General features: G+C 40.6%; 2 protein-coding genes across 3 annotated transcripts; one reads left to right on the forward strand and one right to left on the reverse strand.

Moving 5' to 3' along the window:
* Window positions 1–139: 139 nt before the first annotated feature.
* On the forward strand, window positions 140–8,821 carry LOC147208521 (neuronal acetylcholine receptor subunit non-alpha-2-like). 2 transcript variants are annotated; one of them, XM_086136818.1, is made up of 7 exons: window positions 140–290; window positions 510–706; window positions 2,221–2,372; window positions 4,188–4,232; window positions 4,565–4,674; window positions 5,553–6,459; window positions 7,893–8,821. In XM_086136818.1, the coding sequence occupies exons 2-7, from the start codon at window positions 646–648 to the stop codon at window positions 8,064–8,066; spliced, it is 1,449 nt and encodes a 482-aa protein (XP_085992944.1). In that variant the 5' UTR covers window positions 140–290; window positions 510–645; the 3' UTR covers window positions 8,067–8,821. The 2 variants fall into 2 exon arrangements, with proteins under 2 accessions (XP_085992944.1, XP_085992934.1); XM_086136808.1 differs by lacking the exon at window positions 140–290 and having other exon boundaries at window positions 453–706.
* A 249-nt stretch (window positions 8,822–9,070) lies between these two features.
* On the reverse strand, window positions 9,071–11,117 carry LOC147208522 (uncharacterized protein C3orf85-like). Its single transcript, XM_086136829.1, has 5 exons — window positions 11,029–11,117; window positions 10,862–10,897; window positions 10,259–10,383; window positions 10,011–10,096; window positions 9,071–9,301 (listed from the first exon to the last, which is right to left on the reverse strand). The coding sequence occupies exons 2-5, from the start codon at window positions 10,893–10,895 to the stop codon at window positions 9,223–9,225; spliced, it is 324 nt and encodes a 107-aa protein (XP_085992955.1). The 5' UTR covers window positions 10,896–10,897; window positions 11,029–11,117; the 3' UTR covers window positions 9,071–9,222.
* Window positions 11,118–17,032: the final 5,915 nt, after the last annotated feature.

Genomic DNA, 17,032 nt, shown 5'->3' on the forward strand with positions numbered 1-17,032 from the left:
GTTCTGAAGCTGGCAACATCAGTATGTGTTCAAAGGATGCTCTTGGTTGGACTGCAGCCCTGACTCATCCCCGCCCCCACCCCTCTTTTTTTAATTAGCGTCCTCTATTGGATGTCTAGGGAAGTCCATCCTAAAATGAAGCATCTGTCAACTTTAACTACAGGAACATTGGAGTTGCACTCGAATCTTTGGCATTACATCAGTCATTTAAAATGTTAGGATATTAATTTAAAAACCCAAAGCTTTGCAAGGTTTGCTCTTGAGCGACAGTCCGTTTTATACCCTAAAATGTAAGTACTGCATTTTTGGTCCCCGTCCAAAAATAGATAACTCATCTCAAAGGATGATTCCATAATGATATACATTTATATGTCAGCTACATAGCTAATCTATGACCATGCTGTGCTGTGAAAAAATATTCCGAAAATGTGTTGTACATCCTTTGTTGTGACTCCACCCCTCATCCTTTTCCTCCATCGCACCTCGTCTTTCACCGTGTGACGCTTCAGCCCGGAGTCAGCGTGTGCACCCCGTCTCTTTGCCGGGTTTAGGATCGTATGCTGCCCACTTCGACTCGATGGGAACCTCGCCTTGTCCCCGGAACGTCAGACGTTAGTGAAAAGAGGCCGCAGGAGCGCACAGAACATGATGAAGTTGGTGCTCCTCTTCGTGCTCTCGGCTGCATCTTGCCTCGCCACCATCAGTGGTAAGGACTGATGCAAATGCACGCGTGTATGGAAAGTCGGTCGAGCATTTATTCGATATCCTTGATATCCAGTTCAAGGTCCATGTGCTAGTACCGCTACGCTCTTTGTTTTCGCCAGTAAATCAGGGCACTAGTCGAAGAAATATATCTTACTAGTAACGTATTTCCCCCCCTCCCTCCGCACATCTGTGTGATATTTGTGCACACCGGACAAGTTCTGTCTGTAGGCCAACTATATATTGCTAGGAGTGACGCAAAAGTGTGCACAAGCTGACATCCAAAACGAAACACTTCACTGTACCTGTACATATACAGCTATAGGCAACTTTTAGTGAAGTGCCAGATGTTAACTAGTGTATTTGTATGTCACATTGTATATTACTTTGTAGTTCTTTTTAGAATGTATCCATACTCTGTCATTTGCTGAAAACCTCACGTATTTGCTGTTTTTGCATTCACACCAAATAAATAACACTATTGCTTTGTGCCAGATGGTGGCATCATGGTGTCATGGAAATATGTTGAAGGTGATGTGTTTTTCTTAGACAGACGTAGAGCTTTGCTGCCTTTTGTGACATCTATCAGCAATTACAAACCTTTTATGTGGTGCATCTGTTACTTGCATATTTTCGCTATACATGGCTGGACTCGGGCCTGATATTGAATAGTAGGAGTTCGATGTCGTAATGACAAGTTGCAGGTCAAGCAAATTTTGGTGGAGTTTGCAATCCATCAACCCCCCCCCCCCCCCCTTGCCAAAAAAATCACTTTTGTCTTATTTTTTATAACAAGCAATATGACCATGTACAGCACTTTGTATGCAGCGATGGCTGTTTGAAAGTGCTCTATAAATACTGTTGACTTGACTTGACTTGACTTGACAGTAGGATATTATAAATTTCATCTGTGGAATTAAAAAAAAAACAACCTCTGGCTCCATCTTGTGCTTCTAATTTGAGATGCAAGAAACCACCTCACTGGATGAAAAAACAACCAGTTTAATGTAAACCTTTTATGGTCCATCTACAAGTATGCTCCTCACTCGTCAGAACAAGTGGATGCTACTAATGAGGCAAAACTACGAGAGAGGAATTTTCATGCGGCCATTAGTGTCAAGAGACCAATTGTGCTAGCACATGCTTACTAGTTTGGCCGAGTAGTATTACTCGTTCAGGACTTTTTTGAGAGGTTCAATTGCAGACTCGGATGCCCAAGGTGGTGCTACTACTTTAAATAAGCCTTGCTAGACAAGTAAATCGTATTACTCGTGAATTGTCTTCCTGATGAAGAGCAAGCTGGGAATGAATTTTTACCTTAAAACTAACAAATTTATTCAGATAATAGCTTTATTTTCTTCATAGTCCGTGGTCATTTCATTCGGTACATTAGCTCACTTTGATGAACACAATCCAAGAACAGCTTCAAATTCAGGACCAGACTTTCACATTCATACTTCATTTGATTTACGATTGTTAGATTTTTATGTTTCACTGCCACTGACGTTTTCATTCTAGCACCAAATGAGTTTGTATCCTTGGCGGAAATGGAGGACGCCCTGTTGAAGAATCTCTTCCAAGGCTACCAGCGTTGGGTGAGGCCCATTCAGCATGCCAACGACACCATCAGAGTCCGCTTCGGTCTCAAGATCTCCCAGCTTGTCGACGTGGTGAGAGGAAACACACCACTGCTTTAAATTCTGTTTCATAACTTAGACTTCACAATGTAAACTTGCTTCCCAGTTACACTTCATTAGGTACACTTGCACAATGTCATGACACGCAAGAGTTGTTTTAAAAAGTTGTCATCTTTGTCAAGTTAGAATTTTGTGGCAGTGGGTGGGTACAGCGGAAGATTCACTCTCACCCTGACGCACTGAAGTGACTTTCTTTCTTCCAGGCTAATTGTGTTCTGGTTTGCCACCATCTCCGCTGTGTCATCCATGTTTACGGGGAATAGCCCTGTCGTAGTGGTAAAAATCCAGAAGTACATGTCCGTAAATACCACAAGATGGCGGCCAAGCGCTACGTGCAACTTGTCAACTCACTCCTACATAGTTCCTTCTCAACAAGATGCCACACGATGGCGCCAAAGCCATACTTTAATATTTATAAGACAGCTCACTGACCTGAGCCACAACTAAAAGCAAAAGAACACTCAACCTTAACTTCGCATATGAAGATGGTTGTTTTGACACTTGAGTCTGTTGCTTTCATTGTGGGCCAGATTGGTTATGTCTGGTCTTTCATCTTGTCATGCACTTCCTGTCCCAACATCTATTGTCAAGGCCGAGTTTAGAATTTTCTCAGTTCCTGAATTCCTGAAAATAGATCCAGAACACTTCCTTCATATATCCACAAGCCTCCCATCTCTGACCGGAGTGCTCTTTTAATATTTCAGGGGCTGCCGCTGATAGGATGAAATGCTTTGGCTTGTTCAAAGGGAAGAAAATGGAGAATGCTAATGGATGAACCACGCTCCACAGCGTGAAATATTCATCCCAACCATTTTAGCCTCCACCTGCTCCATGAGCTGAATACAAAGCCCCCTTCTTGGGTGAGAGAAAGAACCGCTTCAGTCAGGTGGTCCTTTTGAATTTTGGACGAAAGAGGGTGAGAGGGTGGTGACCATGTGGTCTGCGCTGTCCCCCTGAGCCTACCTAATTGGCTGCTGCAAAGCTCACTATTTGATTATGCTTCATCCCTGCTCAGTGTGATGGCCACAGGGCTCATCGGAAACACATCCTCACCTGCAGACGTTGGAAGTCAAGTCTTTTTTAAAAAAATTATTGTGATTTTAAATCTCTGTTTTTGTCTTGTCACTGCATCTCAGTGTAAAAAGGCCCAACGTTTAGTGTTCTTGTTCTTGTCCCCCTTCATTTAGTTCCTCAGGTTTTCATGCCCTTTTGTTGGTCTATGGGGGAAAACAAATGAGGTTCTTAAATTGTTGCTGCAAGTCCAGTTCAATGATGTGTGATGTCATAGTACTACCCAAACATGCCTAATATGAGACTGCATACTTGACATCCATTTCATCAGGTGCATTAAAGAGATTTAATTCACAGATGTATCCAAACTGTGTCCCTAAAAAGAAAAAAAAAATCCTCCTCGCATTATGATGCACTTGAAACACAGTAATAGATTTGATGTTCCATTTTTGGGACATCTCTGACGGTGTCAATACAAACCGAACAAAGTGCAATCTATGCAAAGGCAGATTTTTATTTTGATTTTTTTTGCGGCTCTATTGAATCCAATACACTTGTGCAAGTGAACCCAATGAAGTGAATGATCGGTATAATTGTCTAAATGACAATTAAACGCACCATGACTCCAAATGTGTTGCCATTTTCAAATAGCCTATGCTAAATGAATTTCTCGCCATACAAATATAAACAAACTAATTTGGTCTTTTTGTTTTGGTTAATTTTAAAACATGTGCTTATCTTCTCATAAACACACGACGTATTTTTCATGGTGTTCAGGATGAGAAGAACCAGTTGATGACGACTAATGTTTGGCTTTGGCAGGTAAGCAGGAGTCAATATTTTTCGTAGTTTATCTGTTTATTGGTGTTCAAATAAAAGTCTAATACACACGTTTCACCATATATCTGGTAAAAGTTGAAAAGCTCAACACTAATGCGGACATGTGGGATAGAAAATGGATGGATGGATTTATCTTCCTTTACATAATCAGCAAAAACACACCAATCAAACTTTGTCTATGACAGTAAAAATCTGCATTAAGCCACCATAAGTAACTACCAGTAAACACGACCTAAGCTGCATTTTGATGCCTGCGATGAATGAATAAAAGCGGTGTGTGTTTATTTATTTTTATTTATTTTTCTGTTGAGCAGCAGTGGATTGATTACAAGCTGCGTTGGAATCCAGACAAATACGGAGGCATTACTTCCATTCGAGTTCCATCTGAAAACATTTGGCTCCCAGACATTGTCCTGTACGAAAAGTAAGATCCAACATTTTCATAACTTTTCCACAAAGATGCAAGAGGGCAAATAAAGCATGTGCAAAAAAGAAAATATGAAGGAATACTTTGTTGTTAATACGGTGATTGTCAAAGTGCAGTACCACGAGTTGCACTCGGGCTCCCTCTAATGGTATGCAAAATAATCACAAAACTAAATGTTCAAAAACTGTGCAGCATGTGGTTCAAACTTTTTATTTAGTTCAATACAGTTGGTCAAGAATAGTTCAGCTGTATTTAACATTTAAGTACAATGCATTCTGTTTATCCTAAACTATCAAGGCAATTGTTTTGCAAGACACTGTATTTCAATGGAATCATTATTTCGATACACTTTTATTATTTTGCTTTATTTAATAAGCACAGTGATAATGCTCCAAATGTGTCTAATGTTAAATGAACTTAAGAGCATATGAGAAATACGTTTTAGGAAGACAACCTCTAGTTCGATCTTGACGAACACTTGGACCCCCTACACTACCGCATTTTAAATTTGGTTGTTATGGTCGTACTGTACTTGGAGAACAAAGTCTTTTTTTGAGGTGGTTACCGGTGTAAGTTTGAGAACCACCGCTGTGACTGGTGACAATAGTTCACTCCATTCACGGAATAGCAAAACTACAATATCAACAATAACAAAAAATAAATAAACTAGTGAAAAAAAGTTTTGCTCTGCAGACATTCAGATTCAGAAAACTTTATTTATCCCTGTGGGGCAATTAGACTAATATGGCATATGGAGTCCAACATTCTAAAATGCATGGACTATTCTACGTTACCGTGTTTAATTTTTTTTTACTGGTTTCCACAAGCCCAAAAATCAACCAGATGGACATTGTGTGACTATGATTTTTCTTCAGCGCTGATGGCCGGTTTGAGGGCTCCCTGATGACCAAAGCTATTGTCAAGTACAGCGGGGTCATCACTTGGACACCGCCTGCCAGTTACAAATCGGCCTGCACCATGGACGTCACCTTTTTCCCCTTTGACCGCCAGAACTGCACCATGAAGTTCGGCTCTTGGACCTACGACGGCAACATGGTAGACCTTGTTTTGATTGACGACCAAGTGGACCGGAAGGACTTTTTCGACAATGGCGAGTGGGAGATCCTCAACGCCACGGGCGCAAAGGGAAACAGGAAGGACGGCCTGTATTCCTACCCCTTCCTCACGTACTCCTTCATCCTGAAGAGGTTGCCGTTATTCTACACGCTCTTCCTCATCATCCCTTGTCTGGGGTTGTCTTTCCTGACTGTGCTGGTCTTCTACCTTCCGTCTGACGAAGGCGAGAAGCTGTCGCTCTCCACCTCTGTCCTCGTATCACTCACTGTTTTCCTCCTCGTCATCGAGGAGATCATCCCCTCGTCTTCCAAAGTCATCCCGCTCATCGGCGAGTATCTGCTCTTCATCATGATCTTTGTCACACTCTCCATCATCGTGACCGTGTTCGTCATCAACGTTCACCACCGCTCGTCGGCCACCTACCACCCCATGTCGCCGTGGGTTCGCAACCTTTTTCTGCAGAAGCTGCCGAGGTTGCTGTGCATGCGAGGTCACATTGACCGGTACCACTACCCGGAGCTGGCTCCTGAAAGTCCCGAGGTGAAGCCGCGATCTGGAGGTCGGAGAGGTGGCCAGAGGGCCAGCGCTGGACAGACCACTTCCGATGGAAAGGAGGACGAGGCCTGGGCCACCATGCTGGAGAAGGCCATCTACTCAGTGCGATACATAAGCAGACACATCCGCAAGGAACACTTCATTCGAGAGGTAAGATGGCCTCATATTGGTCGTGAGAGATCATCAGGGGTGCCGCTGAAAATGATCAAAATTCAACTAATTGCGGCCCCAAGAATGTATTTGTTAATTTACACTTATATAGTTGTTCGCCTTTACCAGCGATCCATACCGAAAAGCAGACCAATAAAATGTTCTTCCACTTGGTGGTGGGTACAAGAAACCTGTGTATCTACCTGTTCCCATTCAGGCAAGAGAACAAGCCAGGGCTTCCTTCAGTTTAAAAAGGCCCAGACTGGTTGTTTTGTAAAACAGCCACTTTTTCCCCCCTGCGTAATCAGGCGTGAAGATACATTGGACCAGCATTTCTCAATCTTTACTGCTTCAAAGTACTCACGCTACGTGAGAAAAATCTCACGGCACACTACCAAACAAATATATCACATTAAACTGAAATCATGACGAGATCGTCTCAATTTGCTCAGAAATTCTGTTACTCCGTGTGAAATCTGGGCCAGTTTAGTTGAACACAAAGTATCACGCAACACGCAAGAATCTTGACATATTCTCTTGTATGAATGGCAAACGGTGGATACACCAGCGTATTGTACCTTCTGCCATCAAATGGAAGGTCATTTAATGGTTCCGCCTTTTGCTATATGTCACTCGCATGGTTAGGTAAAAATCCACTGTGTTTTAATTCACATATGAGTTTCAGACAAATGAAGTTAAATTGGATCATTTCCCAAAGCACCATGGTTGGGAATCACTGGCCGACCTCAGCGCTGTTAATGCATTTCTATAGTTCAAGGAGTAAAACAGTATCACCCGTGTATTCACTGAGTTGCAGATTGTATTTGGGGATCCTAAAGTATGTTATTTGCTGGAAAAAAAAATCACAGTTTTCGTTCTCAGCCCTAATTCCTTTGAGGTATAAAAGCCTTACTCCTGCGCCATCTTGAGGCGCCAGTCAAGGAATCAAGTCAAGGAACTATGTTAGAGTGAATTGAGCAATTTTAAATTGGGTCTGGGAGCAATTACCCACAGGTTTTTGCCACTGTGCCTCACGAATAGCGGGGCAACTTCTGTCATGAGTTTTCGAGTGTGCATTTACTGAAAGCTTCTGCAAACAGTGGAGTATAACAACAGCATAGCCATACGCCTATAAAATGTTAAAGACACATTTATGCAGAAGGTAATCAAAGGACATTGTGAATCTTCTTATCCAAGCAGTTGGAGCAGATCCGCTTAATGTTTCCACACAAAGGAGAATTGCTAACTACTTGCCTGACATGCATATATTACGACATTTGCCATTTTATTATTTTTTTCCCCCCCTCTGTGTGAATGGGGATTGTTTTTAGAAATGCTATATGTACTGTATGTTTAAAATCCTTTTTCTAATAGGCTCTTATATCTTCAATGTACCCTGGACTTTTTTTCTTCACATTCCTTTTCTCTCTCAGGTGGTTCAAGACTGGAAGTTTGTGGCCCAGGTGCTAGACAGAATCTTCTTGTGGGCATTCCTGACTGTCTCCATACTTGGCACAATCCTTATCTTCACTCCAGCTCTGCATATGTTCCTCAAAATACCACCACCAATTACAAGTGAGGATCCTACTGCCAGCTCACAGCTTTAGCACATATCACGTCTAATTTCGGTCTATAAATCAGTAACAATAATTTCATTGTAGGATGTCTGTTATCTGTGTAATAACTGTGCTTATATTTATCTCATACTGGTCTTCCACACAGTTTCTGTCTGAAACTCCCGTCCCTTCAATGTGTTCCCTTACCTAGAGAGATTTCAATTGTTTTTTTCTTTGGTTTTTACATATATAAACCTCACTTGAACCTTTTTGAATTACATTGATAAGTCAGTATCACTTAACTTGAATAATTCATGTAATAAACGCAACATATTGAAAATAATTTTCCTCTTCCAATATGTGCTACAAGAAGCAGCAAACCTAGATCAAAATAAGTAGTGTGTAGGCAAATATTCACTGCTGTCTTTGCTTGAAATGTTGATTTTCTGCATTTGCACACAGTGATTACAAATATATTGCAGCTATGACTGAGTATAGTAAGGGTTTGAGGTCTTCTAATGAATTGTTTTAATCAGTCCAGCAAAATTGCAACGGGATGCATGCATGGTGGTTATTTGCAAACAATACATCAAAGTATACCAGATGCAAGAATGTCAGTATGTGACAGTACCATCTACTGGTCACTAAAAGATGAAGACAGCTGTATTTCTTGCCGATAGGAAAGTATTATTTTGATTCCTGGTATGTATGCAGTATATGATTAGTTTTTGCTCAGAACAGAATCACCACTATTTCTGTAGTCCATAATAATCACAATAATAAAAACAATATGACGTGGCAATGTATTATTATTCTTTTTCCTCATATTTATTGCAACTGCAACAGTCTTCTCCATCCATTTCACTAAATGTACACGATTCCACTTCTACGCAATGAGAACATTCTAAGATGAGTCAGCATGTTTCAAAACAAATCTAAGCAGCTTTTCTACTACTCTTCTACTATATCTTCTCTTGCTCATATGATTTGTTTCCTTTGATATTACTGGATAGACGGTGTATCTAATTACCATGAACAAAATCGATTAAATTGCCTCTTTTTTTAAAACTCTCATTCGCATCTTAAACATATCTACAGAGCAGATTTATATTATAGCTCAAACATGATACATTCGGCTGGAATTAGCGACTATATAATCATGTTTGTTGATCATGTCAACCCTCATATCATTTTTTCTTCTTGTGCACTATTTGCGTCCTCCCGTCTGGCTGTCCAAGTGAGCTCTAGCATTGCGCAACATCTCCATGTACAGCCTGTTGTTCTCACTGCAACATCAATGGAAAAAAAAATGTTATTTATGATATTACTAGGATAAAGCAGTTCAGATAGTGGATGGATGGATATTATAACGACATCATTATTGTTGCAAATGATCTCAGTTCAGCCCCAAGTATTATAATCAATTTAAAAATTTGGTATGCTTTTACAACTTATACATTCAGTGTTGTTTTCATGTGTTAGATAATTGTAGTCCAACACCCACTTACGGAGGAAACCGAGTAGGAAAACTGAACAGTAGTAATCTTTCTTAACATACACAGTGATGTGCTTGTTTTTGGTCATTTCCCTTCCACTGGTAATGTACAGAAAGTCAAAGATGGCATGCATATTCATTTAAACAGAAATACAATTGATGTACGGTAATCCATCTAGCTATGGCGCACAAATGTATCAACATTACTCATTTATATAGCTGCATGTTGCTAGGTAGAATGTGTCGGGCGCAATAATTAAGCATTTGTCAAAGCCCAATAAAACTAAAAAATGGCACACTTCATGCTCCCAATGTTGGTTTCTTGCCAACTAATGGTAACGGACCTTCCTCAAGAGGAAGTGAGAGTCGGCGGGAAAATTAAGCTTTTTACAGGGCACCGTTGGCTGTGTGCGTGATATGATGGGGCACTGTATCAGTTGCCCTTAAAAATAGAAAATGGCCATTGGGCACCACATCAGCGATAACATTGTGTCACTTACTCCGCCACAGAGCGGTCAAACATCAGGCTGCCGATATCCATGTAGAACTGGGCATCTGTTCGGAGGGCTGTCCAATACTCGTTAGCCTGAGGGACAGAATCAATGTCAGAGAGATTCCTATAAAAAAAGGCCTTTTTCAGCTTTTTTTTTTTTTTTGCCAGTGACTTCACTGTACAGTCACGCCGCTGCAAGTGAAAAGCGAAGTCATTGACATTACAATGAAAAGGTTTACAATTGCCTGTTAATACCTGCTCTTGGATGGTGAAACCCCACTGATTCTGAGAATTGTGGGGGTCCCAGTATCCTGACTGTCTTTTCAGACGGATGAAGCGATTTGCTTCCTCTTCTTTCAAGAATGGGGCCGCCAGAACCCCTAAACACAAAAATCATGACAGAAGGTAACAGCAACAGTCTAACACACCATCTACAAAAACACACCCTGTGCTATTGAATGATGAATTGTGCAGTGGGGGAAAAAAGTCAATCAACAAACCACTTTTTCGTGTTTAGAGATATTCAAAGGATACATCCAATCCGAGATTAATTTTTCTCATATTCCCCCCCCCCCCCCCCACACACATTTTTACATTATATTAACCACAATGTCAGGCATGCCTAACCAATCCAACACAAGAGCTTTATGATAATGCATCAAAGTTTATCGTGAAATATTCAAAAATACACATTCATTTTAAATTCAACAATTGTGTTTATTACTGTGAGTGCGTTGTGTATAGTATACTTATTTTTGCTAAGACAGGGACGCTATGGCCGGACAATGCAAGGATACACATTTGGGAGGATTATGACAAGATGATTATGATGATGTTTAAGTTAATCATTGTACTTACCAGTCAAAAGAGCAAGCAGCATTAGAAACTTCATGTCTATAAAACGAAAAATTCGTGTTTTAGGGGTGTTACAAAAATTGTTACAAAAAATTGTTACAAAAAAAAACCTCCTGAGTGAGGAAAATAAAATACAGTACATCATATTTCCAGAGAAGTTCAAAATTTACCTGCAGAGTGAGCGCTGATCTCCGCTTCAACCTGAGAATCTCACAAATGAATGTGGAAGAGAACAAGAGTTTCTTTCACGAAGAAGCAGAGAGGAATGAGTTTAGTCAAACAAACAAGACTGAGAAGGTAACCATCCAACACGCACACACACACACACATTCTTTGCTGCTTCACTCTGAGATTTATGATCAACATCCTGCATAGTCGTGGTCGTCAATGCGTCAATGGGGTTTCAGAATTAATAAAATAACAACTAAGAAAATCAATAGTTTTATTTTAAAATAAAAAAACACGAAAAACATGCGTATACAGTGGAAATAAAAAAGTCCACTGTTTAATGAGGTGACGTTCTTGATGTTACAGTTAAAGTTAGATAATATGAAACCTGAATAACTTGAAGGATGATTTAAGACTTAAGAAGAAACTACAACCGTGCAAGCAAAAATAAATAAATAAATCGTACACAGTGGTTGTCAAAAATACTTCTCGGAACTTCTTTTTAATACGTGTGAGGGTCCCGCCCGGTTATCTTGACAACGCTGTCTCTGATGACCATTGTTTTCTCTTATCTCAGGTCCGACATCGTTATCCTCCGATATAATCAAACATGAACTACCCCCAGCCCCCGCCGTCCCCAACCAAAAACATATTTAATCAACGCCAAAGTATGCTTGGCCTTAACTCATTGACACATATACTACTGCTCAGATTTACGATCACAATTGGTTTCAAATGATACATTCGCTGTCTCTTTTTGTGCGTGTAGGATCCGTGTGAGTGCGCATTTGTTTGTGTGCGTCAGTACAACAACGTTTCCACCGCTGGGTGGGGTTCTGACTTCGTTCATGACTGCAGCAGCCCTTGAACCAATGAACCGTTCTTGGAGAACTGCACTGCACCGTATTGAGATCTGTTTCTAATACTTTATACAATACAATACAACGCATGCTGATTTATATAGCGCTTTCACAACAGCGGCAGCTGAAACAAAGCGCTTAACAAAACAGTTAACATAAAGTAAAATAATACAAACACAACACATAACATAAAACACGGACAGTCGTTGATGACCTTATTGAGCTATCGGATCAGTGTGCAGCTCTAACCAAGGTGGTCGTGTCCTCTCGGTCCTTTAATTTGTATGCTACTTATTTGACTTGACAGGGTGATGGTTATACTGCGCGAGAAGCAGGTTTTAGACACCTTCGTTTAACTTTACTTAGTGAGTTTAAAAAAAAAACGGAAACATTTAAATGGAAGTGACTTGGTTTTCTGTCTGTTTTCTCCACTACTCCCAGATTCCACAAACATGCATGTTCTCCAAGACTTTTTGTGTTTTTCCCCCCCCCACACGTGAAATTTCAGCATGTTCAAAATTGTCTTGCGACAAGAAAGGACAACATTTGCGACCTCGAACGAACACTCATGAGAACGCAACATTCGTTACCTTCCAAACACTAGTAGTAGTTCGCAGGTCAGTGGGATTGGGGTTGAAGCAGTATCCATCCATCCATTTTCCGAACCGCTTAATCCTCACTAGGGCCGCGGGGGGTGCTGGAGCCTATCCCAGCCGTCTTCGGGCAGTAGGCGGGGGACACCCTGAACCAGTTGCCAGCCAATCGCAGGGCACACAGAGACGAACAACCATCCACGCCCACACTCACACCTAGGGACAATTTAGAGCGTCCAATCAGCCTGCCATGCATGTTTTTGGAACGTGGGAGGAAACCGGAGCACCCGGAGAAAACCCACGCAGGCCCGGGGAGAACATGCAAACTCCACACAGGGAGGCCGGAGCTGGAATCGAACCCGGTACCTCTGCACTGTGAAGCCGACGTGCTAACCACTGGACTACCGGGCCGCCCTGAAGCAGTATCGTGATTGTCAAAGTGTAAAAGGCATACCTTGTACTTGTGGTATGTGCCCCCCCTCCCCTCCATCGAATACGAAATAATCCGTGTGTAAAATAAGTGTATTTGGCTTTTTAGTACAATACATTTGCAATAATTGTTTGCACACTCTTTGTTTCTCATCATTTGTTTTGGCAACATTGGTATTTACTTTTATTTATTGATTAGCTAAATGAATATATATTTTAATTGACTCACTATTTAGGTACAGTTTTTTCTGTTAAGTAAGTAGGGTGTTAATGATCAAACTATGCATGTTACAGTGGTTTACAATAATATTGACTAATCTTTTTTAGGAATAAAACCAATTTTCTTAGTCATGATGGTCTGCTTGGAGATCTTTTTTAAGATTGAATTTGTGGTAAAGGGTTTGAGAACCACCGTTTTAAAAGTGGAAGGAAGGATCGATGCACCTGAATTCAAGAAACAGCAAGACAAAAGGATCATCATGAGCCGAATCACTTCTTCAAATCAAAAAAAAAAAGAAAAAAGAAACATATTGCTGTGACAGGTTCCATTTCATGCTTTTGTATCCAGACAGTCCCAATTCTCCATCATGGTCTTTGTTGTGAGCACAGATTAGAAAAGACAACAAATGAGGGAAACTAAAAAAGAAAATTGCACACAACTGGGGAGATACGGAGCCAAGATAAAAGGGTGAAAACGCAATGCCACAACATTTAAATCCATTAGTGGAGCACTGCTCATGTATTAAAGATAAGAGAATTAACATCTCCTTCCTCCCTCTGCAGCATTTTCTTCACTTCACCTCTCTACTGTCTCTCTTCTGGCACCCAGCCACCGGCAGATTATAGTTCTCTTGTAAAAGTAACACACCATTATGCAGGTTCAATGGTCTTTCTGTCATCCATTGCCATGCATGTTTCATTTTTGTCGTAACTTTTTATTCATTCTGTCGAGATTATTGCCTTGCTGTATTCGTTAACATTTCTCAACTGTCGGACCTTAAACTGGGAAACTTTTCAGAAACATTTTGTTCCATGTGCACAGTTGTGTCTGCAACCCTCAAGGCACAAGATGAGGGTGAAAATATTTCGTGGAACCAATCCGTTTTCACACTTGGGAAGGAGAGACTGATATAGACCATAATACAAATCTGAGAATAAGTCGAATGCATGAAATCATCACGATGATGCTACCCCATTGCACTGTTGATTTTAATGCATGGAACACATTTATATTAATTAAAACTTTAAATTGTGAATCCTGTGTGTTGGTGTTTGCAATGACAGTGCCAGTTGGGAGTAAAACTAACTGAGATTTTTCTACAGCGCAGTTTAGATTAGGTTCAGGACACAGACCATATGTTGTGTACTTTTCTTTCTCATATGTCATTTTAATACCAAATTGTCAGTTTGACCCAGTTTGTCAACTTTGCTTTTTTTCCACTTGGCAACTCATATCATGAGCTCATCCTCTATTCTGCCCCAGTGTGCTACCTAAATGTCATTTGTACTGAAAAATGTGGAGAACATCGCAACTCGCAGTCATCGATTGTCAAGCAAAAAACGAGATATCTGTCGCTGGTAAGCTTGCGAGAACAAGAACATACAGAACTGTGCACATGCAGCTATGGCACTCTTGGTTACTTTTGACCAATAATGAGCCAACCTTCGTTCTTCCACCACATACAGACACCTTCATACAATGAAGACATCATACGTCCTTGACTTCAGGCACCTCTCACTGCAGCGTTTATGAGCAAAATCCTTGAAGACCCATTTTGTCTTTACGAGGGGGTGCATATTCCCCCTATAACATCAACTGCAACGGTGACATTTTGTTTCACAGAAATTGCCACGGGATGAAGTTGGTTTTAGTTTTCGTTCACAGTCGCTGAACTTTAGATTGTAATTACACAAGTTATTATTTTCAAGCAATTTTTCAGTCTTTACGGCTATATTTTTAATCACTGTACATCAATTTTACCTTGACGAGAATAGGATGGGCTCATACAGTTTGAGGATGCACACATTATGTCACATGATCCATTTTTGCTCTTGGAAAATGACTTATTAGTCCAGTAGTGATCCCGTGTGGCTGTCTGAGCACCTTCAAGCAGGGCTTAAATTCTCCAGGAATTCAAATCTAATAGTATGAGATATAATTGAGAGATGAATGTGTCTGCAGCACTGCTTTTTGAATGACATAAAAATGGCAAAAGAGTGAGTCAGTGAGTAAGAACATTTTAGTATTTTTTTTTCCACCTCATTGCTTCTTGGATTCTATTTCTGCCAGGAATTATCTGATGATCCCATCTGGTTCTGAGGCATGCTGGCCTAGAATAACGACAAAGACAGCCAACATTGCAAATGATGGAAATGAAACTTGACTTAATAAGATATGTCATGTTACACATAATATTTATATTCAATCAACTGCAACACCATTGAGTATACTTGCACAGTCCTGTATTAGAAGTGGTGCTGTTCAAAACCATTGCAAAATATTACCGCAATAACAAAGATACCTCTCTGACAATGACTATTAAACTGAGTATTATTAGCAATGGAAAAGGTGGAATTTCTAATACAATTTTTGGGGGGTATCTCATGAGATGAAGATTGTACACCCAACTCTAGTGAGTCCAATCACTTCAGACAGAGATGACAGCCATGGGAAACACACAACCAATTGGATTGCTGTTGTTCGACCCCTTCTTAAGCGATTAAAACTCGACCCAGAAGAACCTCTGTAGCCATAGGCCTATTTCAAATCTCGAAATTGCAAAAAGTCTTGGAAAAAGTGGTAGCGCGACAGCTTCATGATTACGTGGCTGCAAACAATCGATTTGAACCTTTTTAATCAGGGTTTAAGGCCCACCATTCTACTGAAACGGCCCGTGCAAAAGTGACCAATGATCTTCTCCTAGCTATGGACTCCAACACCTTGTCAATATTAGTATTACTCATTCTTAGTGCTGCTTTTGACACCGTTGATGCTAACATATTATTGGAACGTCTCAGAATGTGCGTTGGTATTTCAGGCTCAGCACTTTCCTGGTTTAGTTATTACCTCTCAGAGAAGACGCCCCATGTAATTTATGGTAATTCAACTTCTGAGTTTTGTAATGTTACATGTGGAGTCCCAAAGCGATCGGTATTTTGGCCTCCTGCTCAGCCTCTACAAGCTTCTGCTTGGTGACATCATATGTAAATATAACATTAGTTTTCACTGTTATGCTGATGATAACTAACTGGTTCTGCCATTAGAAATAAGTAACTAACCCATGCAGTTGTGTGCCTTGCTCAGATTAAACAATGGATGACTTTTAATGTTTCTGCTTCTTAACCCTGATAAAACTGAAATGTTGATTAGTGCCCCTGCTCAGCATCGGCACCTCCTCAAGGACATGACTTTCAGCCTCAATAAATGAACCGTTACCCAAAGTGATTCAGCAAAAAATCCCAGTGTTATATTTGATTGTACACTCTTTTTTCCAAATATATAACTAGAACTGTGGGTTTTTTTCATCTTCGCAATATCGCTAAGATATGTCCCATTTTAACTCCCAGTCATGCAGAAATCCTAATTCGCACGCTTGTTATGTCTCGCCTCGATTGTTGCAACGTTTTGCTCTCTGGTCTCCCCATAACTTCTGTTTTTAGAGGTTGAAGTGGGCACAAGTAGAGATGTCCTCATGAACTTTGCTGCTGATTCATTGCTGTTGTTTGGACATTATAAGTATGTGCAATGATTTTGAATGCACAAATTCCTCTGCTTACTCCCACCGTGGGAAGACATGGAAAGAGGGAGGGGGTGGAGCCATATTGCTCTGTAGAAAGGGGTCTTTTAAGAGTAGTTCCGCCAAAACAAATTGATTAAATTGAAAATGCAAGATAATATTATTTTCCTGATCAAAAAATACAAAAAGTTTTTGAGTGAAAAATGGACCATGCTCACTGGACTGTTCCTTTAATAAGCAGCCTATAGCCTATTCGATTAAAAGCTGTATCATGTCCAAATGTACATTTTCTGGCTAAATACATTTAAATCCTGCCTCGACCTCCACAGGCGCAGTCTCGTAAAAGTCTCGTGAACGCGCTAATCTTCACTTGTTCTGGATTGTCAT

The sequence above is a fragment of the Hippocampus guttulatus genome, chromosome 2 (assembly GCF_054856545.1).
Source record: "Hippocampus guttulatus isolate MCC_2025c chromosome 2, RoL_Hgut_1.0, whole genome shotgun sequence".
NCBI lineage: Eukaryota > Metazoa > Chordata > Actinopteri > Syngnathiformes > Syngnathidae > Hippocampus > Hippocampus guttulatus.